Genomic DNA, 18,003 nt, shown 5'->3' on the forward strand with positions numbered 1-18,003 from the left:
TTCTTGACCCCTTATAGTCTGGCTTTCGCTCGCAGCACTTCACAGAAACTGCCTAACGATTTACTAGCTGCTAAAACCAACAGCCAGTACTCCATACTCCTACTACTTGACCTCTCTGCTGCCTTTGATACTGTTGACCACCCGCTCTTTCTCAATAAACTACATCCCCTTGGCCTCGGAGATTCTGCTCTATCCTGGTTCTCTGCCTATTTATCACAGCGCTCCTTCAGTGTCACCTACAACTCTGTCTCTTCCTCTCCATTGACCCTTTCTGGGGGGTCCCCCAAGGCTCTGTTCTCGGACCCCTTTTCTTCTCTATCTACACCTCCTCTCTTGGTCACTTGATAACCGCCCACGGCTTCCAATACCACTTATAAGCCAATGACACCCAAATCTATCTGTCTACTCCTCACCTCAATCCTTCAGTCTCCTCTCGCATTACTAGCTTAATAACTGACATATCAGTATGGATGTCGCACCACTTCCTTAAACTAAATCTCTCAAAACTGAGCTATTAATATTCCTCCCCGCCCGTGCCCGTGCCCCCTCCATGACTTTTCCATCAAAATCAACAATGCAACTATCACTCCCTCCCCTCACGCCAGGGTACTACTGTAGGTGTAATCCTAGACTCTGACTTGTCATTTCAGTCTTAAGTCCAATCGTTGTCAAAAGTTGGTAGAACTTCCATAACATCTCTAAAATTCGCCCCTTTTTAACAAATGAAACCACCAAGGTCCTCATTCACTCCCTTGTTGACTATTGCAACTCCCTTCTCATTGGCCTGCTTGGCCTGCCTCTCCATAGGCTATCCTCTCTTCAGTCTATCAAACTTATCCACCTTACCAACCGCTCAGTGTCTGCCAACCCTCTCCTCCAATCCCTACACTGGCTCCCAATTACCCAGCAAATTCAATTCAAAATACTAACCATAACATACAAAGCCATTCACAACTCTGCCCCAAGCTACATCACCAATCTTGTCTCCAAATATCACCCAAATCGTCCTCTCCGCTCTTCTCAAGACCTCCTACTCTCAAGCTCTTTTGTCTACTCCTCCCATGCTCATCTCCAGGATTTCTCCAGAGCCTCTTCCATCCTCTGGAACTTGCTACCTCAACCTGTCTGGCTATCCCCTACTCTTGCTACCTTCAGGTGATCCCTAAAAACACATCTCTTCAGGAACGCCTATCACGTCTCCAACTAATATTTTACCACTTCCATCAGCTCATTCCCCACGGTTACAACTTTTGTACAACCTGCCCCACCCTATTAGATTGTAAGCTCTTCTGAGCAGGGCCCTCTTGATCCTCTTGTATTTTATTGTATTATAACTGTATTGTCTCCCTTTTATATTGTAAAGCACTGCGTAAACTGTTGGCGCTATATAAATCCTGTATAATAATGAATATACTCTGACCTAAACCATTTCATTGTAGCTCTGGCTGTATGTTTAGAGTAGTTGTCCTGCTGGTAGGTGAACCTCTGCCCCAGTCTCAAGTCTTTTGCAGACTCTAACAAGTTTTCTTCTACGATTGCCCTGTTTTTTGCTCCATCCATCTTCCCATCAACTCTGACCATCTTCACTGTCCCTGCTGAAGAAAATCACAATCCCTACAACATGATGCTGCCACCACCATTTTTCACGGTGGGGTTGGTGTGTTCAGGGTGATGTGCAGTGTTAGTTTTCTGCTACACACAGCGTTTTGCTTTTAGGCCAAAAAGTTCAATTTTAGCCTTATCTGACCAGAGCACCTTCTTCCACATGTTTGCTGTGTCCCCCACATGGCTTATCGCAAACTACAAATCTACAAATAGGACTTCTTATGGCTTTCTTTCAACAATGGCTTTCTTCCTGCCACTCTTCCATAAAGGCCAGATTGTGGAGTGCACGACTAATAGTTGTCCTGTGGACAGATTCTCCCACCTGGGCTGTGGATCTCTGCGGCTCCTCCAGAGTTACCATGGGCATCTTGGCTGCTTTTCTGATTAATGCTCTCCTTGCCCAGCCTGTCAGTTTAGGTGGACGGCCATGTCTTGGTAGGTTTGTAGTTGTGCCATACTCTTTCCATTTACGAATGATGAATTGAACAGTGCTCTGTGAGATATTCAAACCTTGGGATATTTTTTTATAACCTAACCCTGCTTTAATCTTCTCCACAACTTTATCCCTGACCTGTCTTGTGTGTTCCTTGGCCTTCATGATGCTGTTTGTTCTCTAAGGTTCTCTAACAAACCTCCACAGGACTTCACAGAACAGCTATATTTATACTGAGATTAAATTACACACAGGTGGACTCTATTTACTAATTAGGTGTCTTCTGAAGGCAATTGGTTCCACTAGATTTTAGTTAGGGGTATCAGAATAAAGGGGCTGAATACAAATGCACGTAACACTTTTCAAATATTTATTTGTAAATAATTTGGAAAACCATTTATTATTTTCCCTCCACTTCACAATTATGTGCCACTTTGTGTTGGTTTATCACATAAATTTCCAATAAGATACACTTACGATTTTGGTTGTAACATGACAAATGGGGAAAATTTTAAGGGGTATGAATACTTTTTCAAGGCACTGTGTATACATGTGAGGTCTTCAAAAATTTCTGCACTTTTATATTTTTGTTGGAAACAGTGAGGGCAGGAAGAGTAGTAATTGGGCGTGTCTGAGAGTGTCATGTGACTAGTCTGTCTGGCAAGCTGGCTGATATATATATATATATATATATATATATATATATATATATATATATATATATATATATATATATATATATATGTGTTATATACAGTATGCATACTGTATTTTTGCTTATTTAATTCATACAATTTTTTTTTTCTATGTATTCCAGTCTTTGCTAAGTATCCCAGGCTCTCCCTACCTGTCCAGGCACAATAGCAAAAGTAGCATCTTTAGTTTTCGGAGAAGTTTCAGAGATCCTGAGACTGAAAATGAGTTTGCGGATGATGAACATAGCACGGTGGAGGAAAGTGAAGGTCGAAGAGATTCTTTATTTTTACCAGTCCGAGGTCACAACCGACGCAACAGTTACAACAGCGGATACAGCCAGGGCAGTCGGTCCTCGCGCATCTTTCCAAACCTACGAAGGAATGTGAAGCGCAGCAGTGCAGTGGATTGCAATGGCGTGGTGTCAATAATTGGTGGTCCTGGCGCCAATATTCCTGGTGGACGTCTTCTGCCTGAGGTGAAAATAGATAAGGCAGCTACTGATGACAGCGTAAGAAAGTCAATAAGTAGTTTAGTCTAGGCATGGCGGTCAACCCTCGTGCTTCCTGTATGCCGCCCTCAAAAATACTACTGGATCCTTCCCTGGTGGAATGAGTATTGGTTTTCCTAACACTATTCTAACCTTTATGTAAACCTTTTACTATATCCTATTTAGCCATTTTATGTTATTTAGTTTCCTCAGTTAACCTATATTAATGTGTCTAACCTGGAGACAAAAACATGCTGGAAATTTACGTAATACATTTTTTTCATAAATATATACTGTTGCTTCGGTATGAGATTAAAATTTATGGTTAAAGTGTACCTGTTGCTTTAACATTCAACGCTGCCTTTTTTGTCTGCATCTATATAGAAACAAGAAAGCTTATGAAAGCGCAATAAATAATCGATGATTCAGTGCTATATTAGGTTTCTAAATTCCAGTTTGCTTTTGTGTCTTTAAAGACCCAGTGACTGAAATATCTTCTTTCTTAGCTGTGTTATTATTTATCTACCTAATCCAGATAGCATGTTAGCCTAATTTGTAACATTTATGATTCCCTCTCTAACCTAGCATGGGTATTCAAAGAATAGCATGATGCATGTTCTTATAAATAATGCAAAACACATAAACTGGGATCGAAAAGAACTACGGGTGGAACACTTAAACATATACAAAAATTATATTAGCAAAACATAACAAATTCAGTTTAATTTACCTGTAAATTAAGCTCAAAGTAAAAATGTATGTGTTCAACAGCACAAGAGGGTGAAAAGGGACAGTACACTACTACTTTGGGTACAGTGCATAAAAAACAGCTATATTTATGCATTTTGTAGGTTTGTTATAAAAAATACAAGTATAACAAAGTCAGTTCATTAGTGGCTGACTGTGGAATTGAACTGAAAGGACATATCCACAATTGATTCAGATGTGACCACTGTGTGTAAAAAGTCAGCCAGGATATTAACGAAAAATAAATAAACATACATACAAGCTGATTGTATTGTTTATTTAAAAAATCATAATTATAACTTTGAGGCTTTAACGTAATGCTTTTAATGCAGTACCCAAAGCAAGGTGTTTTTCTCTAGCTTTGGATAAAGTGCAGCACAAGAAGCCAAACAGTTGTGCTGCACTGCTCATGCTGTGGTAGGAGAGAGCAGAGTGATAGAGATGAGCTCATCGGTCTGCTGCTTCTTCTTCACTGTCTAATCACAGATTGAGACAAGACTAAGATGTATAACTAAACTGCCGTAGTGACAAATCAGGTCTGGGGACTGGCTGAACTGCCGGCAGGGCTGTGTACATCTCAGGACTAGATGGAAAGAAATGCAAATCCAATGACACAAATACAGCTTCCATATATACTATAGAAAAAGGAAAGACCCCTCTGGTGGGATTTTAAAGGCAGCAACGCCACCATTATTCATATATACTATATTACCAAAAGTATTTGGCCGCCTGCCTTTACACACACATGAACTTTAATGTCATCCCAGTCTTAGTCTGTAAGGTTTAATATTGACTTGGCCCACCCTTTGCAGCTATAACAGCTTCAACTCTTCTGGGAAGGCTGTCCACAAGGTTTAGGAGTGTCTATGGGAATGTTTGACAATTCTTCCAGAAGCGCATTTGTGAAGTCAGGCACTGATGTGGACAAGAAGGCCTGGCTCGCAGTCTCTGCTCTAATTCATCTCGAGTCCAGACCTATCGGGTTGAGGTCTGGACTCTGTGCAGGCCAGTCAAGTTCCTCCACCCCAAACTCGCTCATCCATGTCTTTATGGACCTTGCTTTGTGCACTGGTCCAAATCAATTGGTGGAGGGGTGATTATGGTGTGGGGTTGTTTTCCAGCAAGGGGAACTCTTAAGGCGTCAGCATACCAAGACATTTTGGACAATTTCATGCTTCCAACTTTGTGGGAACAGTTTGGGGATGGCCCCTTCCTGTTTTAACATGGCTACGCACCAGTGCACAAACAAGGTCCATAAAGACATGGATGAGCGTGTTTGGGGTGGAGGAACTTGACTTTGCTGCACCTCAACCTGGCAGAACATCTTTGGGATGAATTAGAGCGGAGACTGCGAGCCAGGCCTTCTTGTCCACATCAGTGCCTGACCTCACAAATGCACTTATGAAAGAATGGTCAAACATTCCCACACTCCTAAACCTTTGTGGACAGCCTTCCCAGAAGAGTTAAAGGTGTTATAGCTGAAAAGAGTGGGCCAACTCAATATTGAACCCTACGGACTAAGACTGGGATGCCATTAAAGTTCATGTGTGTGTGTAAAGGCCAGGCGTCCTAATACTTTTGGTAATATAGTGTATGTATTTCATTTGTGCATTTTGCTGTTCACCTAGAGGTCAGCTTTAAACTTGCTAAGTAAACCACATACATGAATGTGTAGGAATTACATTATTAAACATACAACAGTACGGATGTGCATGCTTCATCATTGCAAAAACAGATAACAGGCTACAATGATACATATTTAGTAGTATTTCATTGCTGCATAAAAAAAAAGATAGATCTTTTTCAGAAGGTAGCTTTAAGAAAGATTTAGAGAAGTTTTTTGTCACAATGCAGAATGTCTCACATTGTCTTCAGACTGCAGCTTTAATAATATTGTTATATAGTTTTCATTTAGTATTTACCAACCTATCATTATAGTGTCATTCTAGGACATTTTGAGAACAAAACATGTAGTTTCATACTTTGGTCTACAAAATCACAAAACTGGTATGTAGTTATCATTTTAACGTAATTTATAATTTCCTAATTTAACTATGCTATTTTACAGCCTTCAACAGAGGTAGAGATTAAAAAGAAACCTTCAGGGTCTTCTCTTCGCGTGTCAATTGACCAGCTTAATGCATCATTTGGAAAGAAACACAGAGCTAATAGCGTCCTTAGTGTCCTGACACAGACTCTTGTGGAAGGTATAAACTAGTTTTTGATGTGTCATATTTAAAGTAAATTTGTTGGCAAACAACATGCATGAAGTTCAGATATCCTCAAATGCTTGCACATACCTTGCAATAGCTTCCCAACTATTCTGAGAGGCCCGAAAACCAGGGCATTGTGTATCTCACGATTGGCCTATCCATAGGATGGGTGGCCTCAGTGACCAGTAATGAAACACAGGAGGTAGATGGGGCTTGCAGGTCAACATCTTTTTTGTAAAATTGTTTACTTACTTCTTAGGATGGTATGTTGTCCTTGACCTATTTGCAGTATTTCTCAACCTTTTTTTCAGTCAAGGCACCCTTTAAAATTATGCACATTATAAGGCACTCTAAAATGTAAAAAACTGAACTAATAGTTTTACATATTGTTGTAGTGTTCACACCGGTGGGTAACCCAATTAGAGGGGTTTATTCCTCCACTGGAAACTGGTACTAACTAGTATTCTAGCATTCCTCTCCCTTAGTTTCTCTCCATTTCTGTGCTAACAGTGCTGATAGAAAGAGATGCAGGAGGGGCAAGAAAGGATGCTGTGCAAGCACCTAATGTCCTCCTTATCCTGTCATTAAATGTTGAGATGCAAGTGTCTGGTCTGCACAATGCCCAAGGTTGTTATGGTTGCACAATAAAAACCTGTGACTTTGTGTAAGAAAAAAGGCAGACTTAACCCTGGTGACATCCATGCAGTGGGAAGCTAAAAAACTTTCTGGTTTTACAGACATACCTACTGAGCTGATGCTCTGGGGTAAGCCCATATTTCCCCACCTTTAATAAAAATAATATTCTCTACCTGATTCCTCATTCTGACAACATGGGGGTTTACTCACCCTTTCTGATGTAAATGACAATAGTGTTATGCATTCATTTGACCATGCTTGAATATGTAATTTGACTCACACTTTTTTTTTTTAAAGTTGGTAAGTTTTTCCAGTTTTACCCTCAAGTTCAGCAGTCACAGATGTGCAATTTCTAATTATTCTCCTACAGGTATACTGAGATTGCAGGGTACCAAAGGTTTGATATCCAACCTATACTCCCATTTGTTGCACACCAAGCTCAGTAAATTCCCTCTACAGGTCAGGTCCAGATAGCAAATGCAGATTCCCTTCTCTCATGGATGAGGACTGGGAAGAAGCTTGCTGTTTAAACCTCTGGGTCTCACCTGCAGTTATATAATTGGATTAATTTGTTATTATCTTACACCAGACCTTCCTTACTCCTACCTGACTGTTCGCTTTGCAACAAACCTCTAACTCTAACTGCTTAAAGTGTGCTCCACCCGAAGCGGACTTTGGCCATCTAATGTGGACCTGCCCAGTTATATCACGGTATTGGAGACAAGTAATAGACTTGGTTTACTCTTTGCTCTCAACACCAGTTCCATTTTCCCCAGAAATATCCTTGGATTTTATTAAAGTTTTCAAACAGTAATACAAAAGTTATCATCAAAGAGATATCTTCATAGTAAAACAGGGTATAAACAACATTGCAACACATCTCTATGTATCAAAGACCATGCCTTAGTCATAATTCCTACATCAAATGCAGTTTAAGTGCCTGACATATGTAGTCCTGTGTTACCCCTAAGGGAATCAGAGCATATCCATTGCTTGCATTAATATCTCTCTAACTTCAACCACGTTAGAGCAACCGGGACCACAGAATCCCCCCCGGCCATTCCAACCCGATTCCTGTTTATTGCATATGATATGATATGGGGGGGATGGGGGAACGGGCAGACCACTGAGACCGCCCACCACCCTATGCTCCCCATCTGTTACCTTAGAAAAGGAGGAGGAAAGAAAAAGGAGATTAGAGAAAAACAGAAAAGAAAAGATAAGAAAAAAAAATAAGAAAGGAAAAGAAAAGGAAAGAAAGGGGGTGAGTAGTAAGCCCTATTAGGAGTGGGGGTGGGAAACCACCTACTACCCTTTCCAGTCGCTACCGGATGCGCTATCTGAGACCCCCAGTTCAGAATGCTTGTGTGATGTATCAACAAGGCGTGTCAAAAGTAATAAGGCATGAATTAGGTAGAATTTTGTAGAAGCTCCTGATATTGCTGAGAGGATCGAAATTCAAACCAATTAGCCCATGTTGCTGTAAACCTGGAAATCCTGTCTTGAGTAATGTGTATCAGCTCCTCCATCGTAGATTCTTGGATTTTTAGATGAGGAAATGTAGCCCAGATACCCCAGAATGCTGTTAAGATAAACTTTATTTTTAGCTTGAAAAATGATAGCACTTAGGTGGATGCAAACCTCTCCACCTTTCATATCTCAATGGCTACACTCTGTCAACCAGATCATTCCTTATGAAGAGGTCATATACAAAAATAGGGGATGCCTTCACAAATACCATTTGAGATATTTGGTGGTGAGATGGATAGTGTAAGAATCACAGGACATTTGTTGGCTTTTTTTGTTTTATTAAAGTGGTTGTAAAGGCAGAAGGTTTTTTTGTCCTAATGCATAGAAATATATAAAAAAGCCTTCTCTGTGCAGCAGCCCCCCCTCAGCCCCCCTAATACTTACCTGAGTCCCATCTCGATCCAGTGATGTTGCATGAGAGACTCAGCTGTCTGGGACTCTCCCTCCTCATTGGCTGGGACAGCAGCGAAGCGCCATTGGCTCCTGCTGCTGTCAATCAAAGTCAGTGAGCCAATGAGGAGAGAGAAGGGGCAGGGCCGTGCCAGGGCTTTGTGTCTGAATGGGCACACTGAGCTGCAGCTCAGCTTGGGTGCTCCCATAGCAAGCTGCTTGTTGTGGGGGCACTCAACAGGAGGGAGGGGCCAGGAGCACTGCACAGAGCAGGTAAGTATAACATGTTTGTTACTTTTTAAAAAAAAGTATCTCTTTAATAATTACATACATATAGATATTGCAGATTTAAACAAATATGATTTTTTTTTGTTTAGAATCTGAAAAATAAGGCAGATTTTTCTGCTTTTGAAAGATGTAGTTGTATGCCTAAAATGTGACAAAACATTGTAATAAATCTCCTTTCAGTGCTTTGGTGATATTGGCTTTGTTGTGGTAATGTTCTTTATATTCATTCTGTTTGTAGAACTGGAAGAGTCTCAGCGGAAGTGTCCACCTTGTTGGTACAAGTTTGCAGACACTTATTTGATATGGACATGCTGCCCTCTGTGGGTACGGATCAAGACAATAGTAAACATGATCGTAATGGATCCTTTTGTGGACTTGGCCATAACCATCTGTATTGTCCTCAATACTTTATTCATGGCAATGGAGCACTATCCAATGACTGAACACTTTGAAGGTGTATTATTTGTAGGAAACTTGGTAAGATTTTTAGTTGAAGCCAAAAATTGGCCAAAATACTATGTTTCTAATTCTTTATTAACCTCAAACATTTGTGTTTAAACCATCTTTGTATCACTGTATTGTATAAAAATGATGGAAAAGTGAACACATATTTCTGGACTGCCAGTTATACAGTAAATGACGGTTCAGAAAACACTCATGGCCCAATGTGCCCATTAATGGCTGTGTTCTGAGCCATCATGAAACGGCTTTGAACACAGACACAATGTAGAGAGCTGATCAGAGTGGCTCTGTACCTTGTTATTGATTACAAGAATGGATATATTGTGAAGGTTTTTCTGAGGTGGAAGTGCGAAAGTTCAGATTGCAATTAGCCGTTTTTCACTTTTAGATGTGGAGTTGCAGGTTTCGGCAGATATGTGCTTTAAAGTGGAGTTCCAACCAAAAGTGGAAGCTCCACTTATCAGCCCCCCCCCTCTCCTTTTGGGAGGCAGCGGGTACCTTTTTGACAGGTACCTGTCCCCACTCTCAAAAGATTTCACCGTAGCGAGATCACTTCAAAGTTCAGCCCCCCCTTCTCCTTACCCTGCTGCCTGGCCATTCAGAAAGCACAGCACGCTTTGTGCATGCGCAATAGGGAACCGGCTGTGAAGCTGAAAGGCTTCACTGCTGGGTTCCCTTACTACAAATGGCGGCAGCAGCACCTGAGAGCCAATGGAAACATCGGCTGGGGTGCTGACATTGCTGGATTCCTGGACAGGTAATGATTCTAATATTAAAAGTCAGCAGCTACAGTATGTGAGTAAGCAAACCTCCGCTTAAAGGTGTAAAATCTTTTAAGTGTTAAAAAAGATGTGTAAGGACTAAAATCCTTTCATTTTTGCAATACAAAGCAAGAGTGTTTTAATAAGTATTTTTGCTGACCTGAAATAAAAGCAGTAGCATATATTGTTTAATGATTTTAAATCAGCATTTGGAAATTATCAGCCAAGAATATAGCAGCACTTGTGGAAAATCACATGCCCACCAAATCATAGTATCTGCACTGTTGCTCTTGATAAAATTAGGTAGTACATTTTATTTATACAAAGAGCCAAATACCGGATTGGCCATGAGCACAGAATATTTTGGTCATAATTTCTTAGGCAGTTGCGGCATGAGCAGCTCAACACACTTGGGGTGTATTAATGATTTTGTATTGCTGTATTGATGCTAATGGGGAATATGCTACATTCTATAATTCAACAAAATTAAGGGTCCATGCACACTGGGCTTAAAAAAACGCTGCTTCTACAGGAGTTTTGTGTTTTTTCCTCCTGCCTGTAGAAGCAGCTCCGTGTTATCTTATGTGTCCAGAAGCATATTATTAGCACAATGTTTAGAGGCAGTAAAAAAATCCCTTCTAGATCGCATTTTTGAGAGCAGCTTTCAGGCAGAAAAAAACGATCAGAAAGGCTCCTAAACGCATAGCTTAGGAGAGTTTGTGTTTTCAAGTGTACCATGAAAAGTGGGCAGTGAGGAATGTTTTGGAAAAAAACGCTTGTAAAAGCAAATGCCCATAAACTCTCCTAAACTCCTGTGCAATATGAGCTACTATGAGCATTTTTATGCTGCTTTTTCTGCCAGACGGTCTGGCATTTTTTCTGCTCCTAGTGTGCATGGACCTTAAATCAAAAGTGGCTGTTTGCTTATTTGAAGTGCCTAACTCAATAGTACCAATTGGTAAAACTGATGCATCATTCCTAAACAATAGGATGATGTGGGGACTATACAAGCAATCTATTAGTGTAACTGCTACTTTAGTAAAGTTACACCTATTTTTGTAAGCCCCCACTCTTATCCCAGTCTTATGGTCACTTGTCCCCAATCAGCTGAGATCTGAGCTGTGCAACCCTTCAATACTGTGTGGAGAGTGCAGCACCTATGCACAAGCCCAACGGAAAAGCTTCTGTTAGAAGGTTGTGCATTACTCTGTAGGGCCACCAAGATCTCAGTAGATCATGGACAGTTACACTTGAGACTGGGAGTGCGGGCGGGTGGCTTATAAAAGTTACACTTTAAATTATATACATCAGATTGTACTGGTACAATCTGATGCATATAATTGATGTCCACATTACAAATATAATGGCCTATACCCTTTTCTTGCAGGTTTTTACTGGAATTTTTACAGCGGAAATGTTTTTGAAGCTGGTTGCAATGGATCCATACTATTACTTTCAAGAGGGCTGGAACATATTTGACAGCTTTATAGTGAGTCTCAGTTTAATTGAGATGCTTCTTCAGGATGTTGAAGGCCTTTCGGTGTTACGGTCTTTTCGATTGGTAAGTCAGTATGATGTCAATGTAAAACTCAGTCCTATATTTTATAAAATCATACAATGGAATGTAGGTTTCCTTCATATATAATCAGCTTTTTGTAACCATTCCAATAGAAGGTGATATCTAAATTGTGTTTTTGAGTAACTGAACTTCAAATACATCTCTCTGTCTTATTTGGTAAGGACATTTTTTAAAGGAGGCCTGCAACGGCAGCCCCTATATTCTTACATGACAGAGTCATTTTAATCTCAAAGCTAGGCTTTAGAGCTTGTTGTTTACTAATATTTTTTTTCTTGTAGTTTTCATTGCATACAGGTAGTCAGTCTAAAGTTAGTTTGCAGTTTATCTTGAAAATAATGTGTGGAAAATAAGCCACATGTGAAAAACCCACAGAAATAAGAGGATACAAAAACAACTTTAGTTGATTCCTGGTTTCAATGTACTGTTGATGTTAGGTTGTGTTGGTCTAGTTGATACATTTTTGTGACCCAAATGTGGTTTAAAAGACCAAAAAATTGTTGAAATTGCCTGAAGACTGTCATGTGTTTGGCCAGCATGAGTCCTCAGAGCTATGGTGCATAGCCATTCTCAAAACTGCATCAATACATAAATATATTTTAGAAAACACATTTGCTTCTGTTGTAATAAGAAAAATTATGTAATTACATATACGCATACAACCACTACTACCTAACTACTTTAAATAATCATTATATTTATGTGCAGGTTATTAATAGGATATTTTGTGTTTTATCAACAGCTGAGAGTCTTCAAGCTAGCCAAGTCTTGGCCTACTCTAAACATGCTTATTAAAATCATTGGAAACTCTGTTGGTGCCCTGGGTAACCTGACCGTTGTCTTGGCCATTATCGTCTTCATTTTTGCCGTAGTGGGAATGCAGTTATTCGGCAAAAGTTACAAGGATTGTGTCTGTAAAATAAATCCAGATTGTGTACTACCAAGATGGCACATGAACGATTTTTTCCATTCCTTCCTTATTGTCTTCCGTGTTTTGTGTGGAGAATGGATTGAAACCATGTGGGACTGCATGGAGGTCGCAGGACAAGCAATGTGTCTATGTGTCTTCATGATGGTCATGGTTATTGGTAACTTAGTGGTCAGTATTTTTATCTGCTTGACTTAGTAAGTTATAATATGTACGTTTCTTGTCACAGGCCAAAAAATCCTGTAGATAACTATTTTAGGCTTGTCATAGACGAGCTGAATTTTTAAGCAACCTATATTATAGAATTATAATAAAATCAGTTTTGCGCTCAATCACAACAGTGAATAAAATCAACAAAAACTATGTCAAAAAACATACACTGAGCAAAATTATAAATGCAACCCTTTTGTGTTTGCCCCTATTTATCATGAGCTGAACTCAAAGATCTACGACTTTTTCTATGTACACAAAAGGTCTATTTCTCTCAAATATTGTTCACAAATCTGTCTAAATCTGTGTTAGGCTGGATTTACACACATGCAACATTATCAACTGTAATGTTTGTTTTTTTTGTAGGTGTTGAATTTGTTCCTTGCTTTGTTACTGAGTTCTTTCAGTTCTGACAATCTGGCAGCCTCTGATGATGATGGAGAGATGAACAACCTCCAGATAGCTGTCATTCGGATCAAAAAAGGCATTGCATGGCTTAAACTACATGTCCACAACTTCATACAAACACACTTTAAGAAGAAGGCTGGTGATGAGAAACCATTAGATGACATGTATGAAAAGAGGGGCTGCTTGGTAAATCATGCAGGGGTTGATATCACTCGAGATATGGAATATCAGAAGAATGGAAATGGCACTACTAGTGGTATTGGTAGCAGTGTTGAAAAGTATATTATCGATGAAGATCATATGTCGTTCATCAACAACCCAAACCTCACTGTCAAAGTGCCCATCGCGGTAGGAGAGTCCGATTTTGAGAATCTTAACACAGAGGATTTTAGCAGTGCGTCAGATGAAGAAGGCAGTAAAGATGTGAGTTTTTTTAATTTAAAATCTGTTCTCATGTAGTAGTTGAAATGTTATATTCAAGCAGTTACTGCATGAGAGTGCATTCCCTTTACAGTGGTCTTAGAATGTGGTAGGAGCTGGGTGCTCTTATGTATATATTTCATTGTTGAAGTCTTTTGAAGATGTAAGAAGATGGTGGATTTCAACTGACATGAGGGTGAATGAGAGGAAAACCTTGCACTGCTTTTTACACTTTGTCCTATTTTAGCAAATAAGCCTTCCTTCAATTCAAATCTGCATTGTGGTACTGTATATTGACTTCCCATTGAAAATGAATGGGTTGCCTTAACTCAATGCAGGTTAATGTGTGCGGTAATTCAACACAGAGGAAATGTTTGAATATGGTCTAAGTTGCTGTACCAGGACTGTCTGACTTTCGTTTGGCAATGCTAGCTGCATGCTCGTTCAGCAACTCATAAAGTATTAAGGCCTGAGACAGCCTGGTATAGTATACAATCATAGGAAACCAACAAATGAAGCAAAATACACCCAGAATTCGTGAAGGCTAGGTGAATTTTTCGGGTAAGAATATAGGTATAGGGGAGATTGAAGATGGCACTAACACATGTGGTGGTTTGAAGAGCATGCTGTTTTACACACAAGTGAGCACAATTATTAGATAATTATTCTGATAACCAGAAGGTATTACACTATATAAGTTTTTCTTTTTTTGGGGACACATATGAGAGTGAATGAAGGAGAGTTACTGAAAAAGGTGCAGATACAGTGCCTTGAAAAAGTATTCACACCCCTTAAAATGTCCCCCTTTTTGTCACGTTACAACCAAAAACGTAAATGTATTTTATTGGGATTTTATGTGATAGACCAACACAAAGTGGCACATAATTGTGAAGTGGAAGGAAAATGATAAATGGTTTTCAATTTTTTTTACAAATAAATATGTGAAAACTGGGGCGTGCATTTGTATTCAGCCCCCTGAGTCAATACTTTGTAGACCCACCTTAAGCTTCAATTACAGCTGCAAGTCTTTTTGGGGATGTCTCTACCAGCTTTGCACATCTAGAGAGTGAAATTTTTGCCCATTCTTCTTTGCAAACTAACTCAAGCTCTGTCAGATTGGATGGAGAGCGTCTGTAAAAAGCAATTTTCAAGTCTTGCCACAGATTCTCAATTGGATTTAGGTCTGGACTTTGACTGGGCCATTCTAACACATGAATATGCTTTGATCGAAATCATTCCATTGTAGCTCTGGCTGTATGTTTAGGGTCATTGTACTCCTGGAAGGTGAACCTCTGCCCCAGTTTCAAGTCTTTTGTAGACTCTAACAGGTTTTCTTCTAAGATTGTGAAAAAAATTGGAGATCAACTCTGTGCCAGCCTCGTGAACAATATAAAATTGTAACAAATATAAATACAAATATGAACTATAACTAACTCAATAAGCTGCTCCTCTGATTAAGTAGTGATACTTATGTTTGTTGTGGTAAGGTGTAGAGGGCGCTCTATAGCAACAAAATAGAATAAAATTAATATGTGAAATATGCCACAAAATACTCCTTATTACATCCAAATAAAGTGCAATTTGCAAACACCAAAAATACAAATGTGCAATTGAAAAATAGTGATACTGGCTGTTTGGCCAGAATACAGTGCACTATTAAATAGTCCCAAAAGTGTCACAAAAACTTCTCCAACAGCATGTAATTGTGTTCAGAACTCCTCCATATAAGAAGAAAAGTGAAAGCTCCTTTCACCAACTTAATAGAGAATAACACCCAACGTGCTCTAATACAAGATCTGCTTACCAGAAAACGTTGACTTTAGTTAAAAAATGAGTCAAATGCGCTTTAGCAAGATTTTGCTTGCTGCAAAGTCAGAGATGAGGCAAGGGAAAACCCCTCCTCCAGGAAGACCACGGTTTGGAATATGTGGAAAAAAATATATATAGAACCAAATTTTGTAACCCTGTTTTTATTATAAAGATAAAAAGATAAACTTTCCGATTGGCTGCTTACCTAGTTCTGTGCCTTTCTTCTCAGATTGCCCTGTATTTGGCTTCTTCCATCTTGCCATCAACTCTGACCAGCTTCCCAGTCCCAGCTGAAGAAAAGTATCCCCACAACATGATGCTGCCACCACCATGTTTCACGGTGGGGATGGTGTGTTTAGGGTGATGTGCAGTGTTAGTTTTCTGCCACACATAGCATTTTGCTTTTAGGCCAAAACATTACATTTTGGTCTCATCTGACCAGAGCACCTTTTTTCCACATGTTTGCTGTGTCCCCCACATAGCTTCTCACAAACTGCCAATGGGACTTCTTATGGCTTTCTTTCAACAATGGCTTTCTTCTTGCCACTCTTTCATAAAGGCCAGATTTGTGGAGTGCACGACTAATAGTTGTCCTGTGGACAGATCCTCCCACCTGAGCTGTGGATCTCTGCGGCTCCTCCAGAGTTACCATGGGCCTCTTGGCTGCTTCTCTGATTAATGCTCTCCTTGCCCGGCCTGTCAGTTTAGGTGGACGGCCATGTCTTGGTAGGTTTGCAGTTGTGCCATACTCTTTCCAGTTTCGGATGATGGATTGAACAGTGCTCCATCAGATGCTCAAAGCTTGGGATATTTTTTTATAACCTAACCCTACTTTAAACTTCTCCACAACTTTATTCCTGACCTGTTTGGTGTGTTCAATGGCCTTCATGATGCTGTTTGTTCACTAAGGTTCTCTAACAAACCGCAGAGGGTTTCACAGAACAGCTGTATTTATACTAAGAATAAATTACACACAAATGGACTCTATTTACTAATTAGGTGACTTCTGAAGGCAATTGGTTCCACTAGATTTTAATTAGGGGTATCAGAGTAACGGGGGCTGAATACAAATGCACACCACACCTTTCACATATTTATTTGTTAAAGAGTTTGAAAACCATTTATCATTTTCCTTCCACTTCATAATTATGTGCCACTTTGTGTTGGTCTTTCACATACAATCCCAATAAACTACATTTAGGTTTTTGGTTGTAACATGACAAAATGTGGAAAATTTCAAGGGGTATGAATACTTTTTCAAGGCACTGTACATGGTGGATAAAAAAGTTTTATTGGACCTGTATTCTTTACTTGAGTCAGAAAATCTGGTTTGGAACACTGAACTGATTTGGGCAAATAGTCACCTGTTGGAAGACTTGAGAGGAGTGTTTTTGATCTATACAGAAGTGCTGGATGTCTTTGGATTAGAACTATTTCATAAGATGTAACATGGCAGAAAATAGCAATTTCAGTATTCTTGTTTCAGTTAGAACATAAACTTGTGCTATTGATGAATTTTGTTTTGGAAATTAATAGTGTATTGCTTTTATCCAGATACATTTTTGTGTCATAATCTGTACTCTGAGAAACATCAATAAAAACTTAATGAAAGTGAAATGAGAAATTCGTGTGAAAGTATTTTATTAAATATTGTTGGTGATTTTATTTAATCTTATTGTTCCACAGAAACTGGATGACACAAGTTCTTCAGAAGGAAGTACCATTGATATAAAACCAGAAGCAGAGGAAGTTCCAGTAGAACTGCCAGAAGAATACCTGGATCCAGATAATTGCTTTACAGATCGTATGTTTTGGCTTTAAAAAATCCAGATGTTGATGTTCTTGAAATGGCGACTGGTAGTCATTACATGACCAAAGAAATGCTATTTTTCAGTGCTATGATCCTATTGTAATTCTGTGCATTAGTATTGTTCCCCCCGCCGTACACAGTTAATCCTAAACCTACTGTATAAAGCGGTATTAAACCCAGAGTCAAAAATGTAATATATTGCAGATTACGAATCATTAGATGTTGTGACTGCATTTGTTTTCTTTTTTTAGTTTTTTCACTCTGTTTTTACCTGGTGATCTGGCCAGTAGTGATGGGCCGAAAACCCCCCAGTTCGGTTTGCACCAGAACTCCCGAACCGAGAAAAAGTTCGGACCCGAGCCACAAACACTATAAAAGTTTTTGGGACCCAAACATGAAAAATCAAAAGTCCCCCTTTTAAAGCTTATATGCAACTTATTGACTATAAAAAGGGTATGGGGGCCAGGGTACTGCCCTAGGGGACATGTATCAATGCAAAAAAAACTTTTAAAAAAGATTGTTTTTAAAGGAGTAGTGATTTTAATGATGCTTAAAGTGAAACAATAAAAATGAAAAATTCCTTTAAATATAGTG

General features: G+C 39.4%; 1 protein-coding gene across 5 annotated transcripts in view; it reads left to right on the plus strand.

Moving 5' to 3' along the window:
• Window positions 1–18,003, plus strand: part of SCN8A (sodium voltage-gated channel alpha subunit 8) — a 279,033-nt gene that overhangs the window by 185,904 nt on the left and 75,126 nt on the right. For 3 of the 5 annotated variants that reach the window (XM_073613696.1, XM_073613692.1, XM_073613693.1), the window contains 7 exons: window positions 2,856–3,242; window positions 6,037–6,175; window positions 9,264–9,502; window positions 11,636–11,809; window positions 12,567–12,923; window positions 13,329–13,793; window positions 17,286–17,403. In XM_073613696.1, coding sequence (XP_073469797.1) covers window positions 2,856–3,242; window positions 6,037–6,175; window positions 9,264–9,502; window positions 11,636–11,809; window positions 12,567–12,923; window positions 13,329–13,793; window positions 17,286–17,403 — 1,879 coding nt within the window. The remainder of the gene's footprint in view (window positions 1–2,855; window positions 3,243–6,036; window positions 6,176–9,263; window positions 9,503–11,635; window positions 11,810–12,566; window positions 12,924–13,328; window positions 13,794–17,285; window positions 17,404–18,003) is intronic. The other 2 variants (XM_073613695.1, XM_073613694.1) reach the window with 1 other exon arrangement.

The sequence above is a fragment of the Aquarana catesbeiana genome, linkage group LG02 (genome assembly GCF_042186555.1).
Source record: "Aquarana catesbeiana isolate 2022-GZ linkage group LG02, ASM4218655v1, whole genome shotgun sequence".
Taxonomy (NCBI): domain Eukaryota; kingdom Metazoa; phylum Chordata; class Amphibia; order Anura; family Ranidae; genus Aquarana; species Aquarana catesbeiana.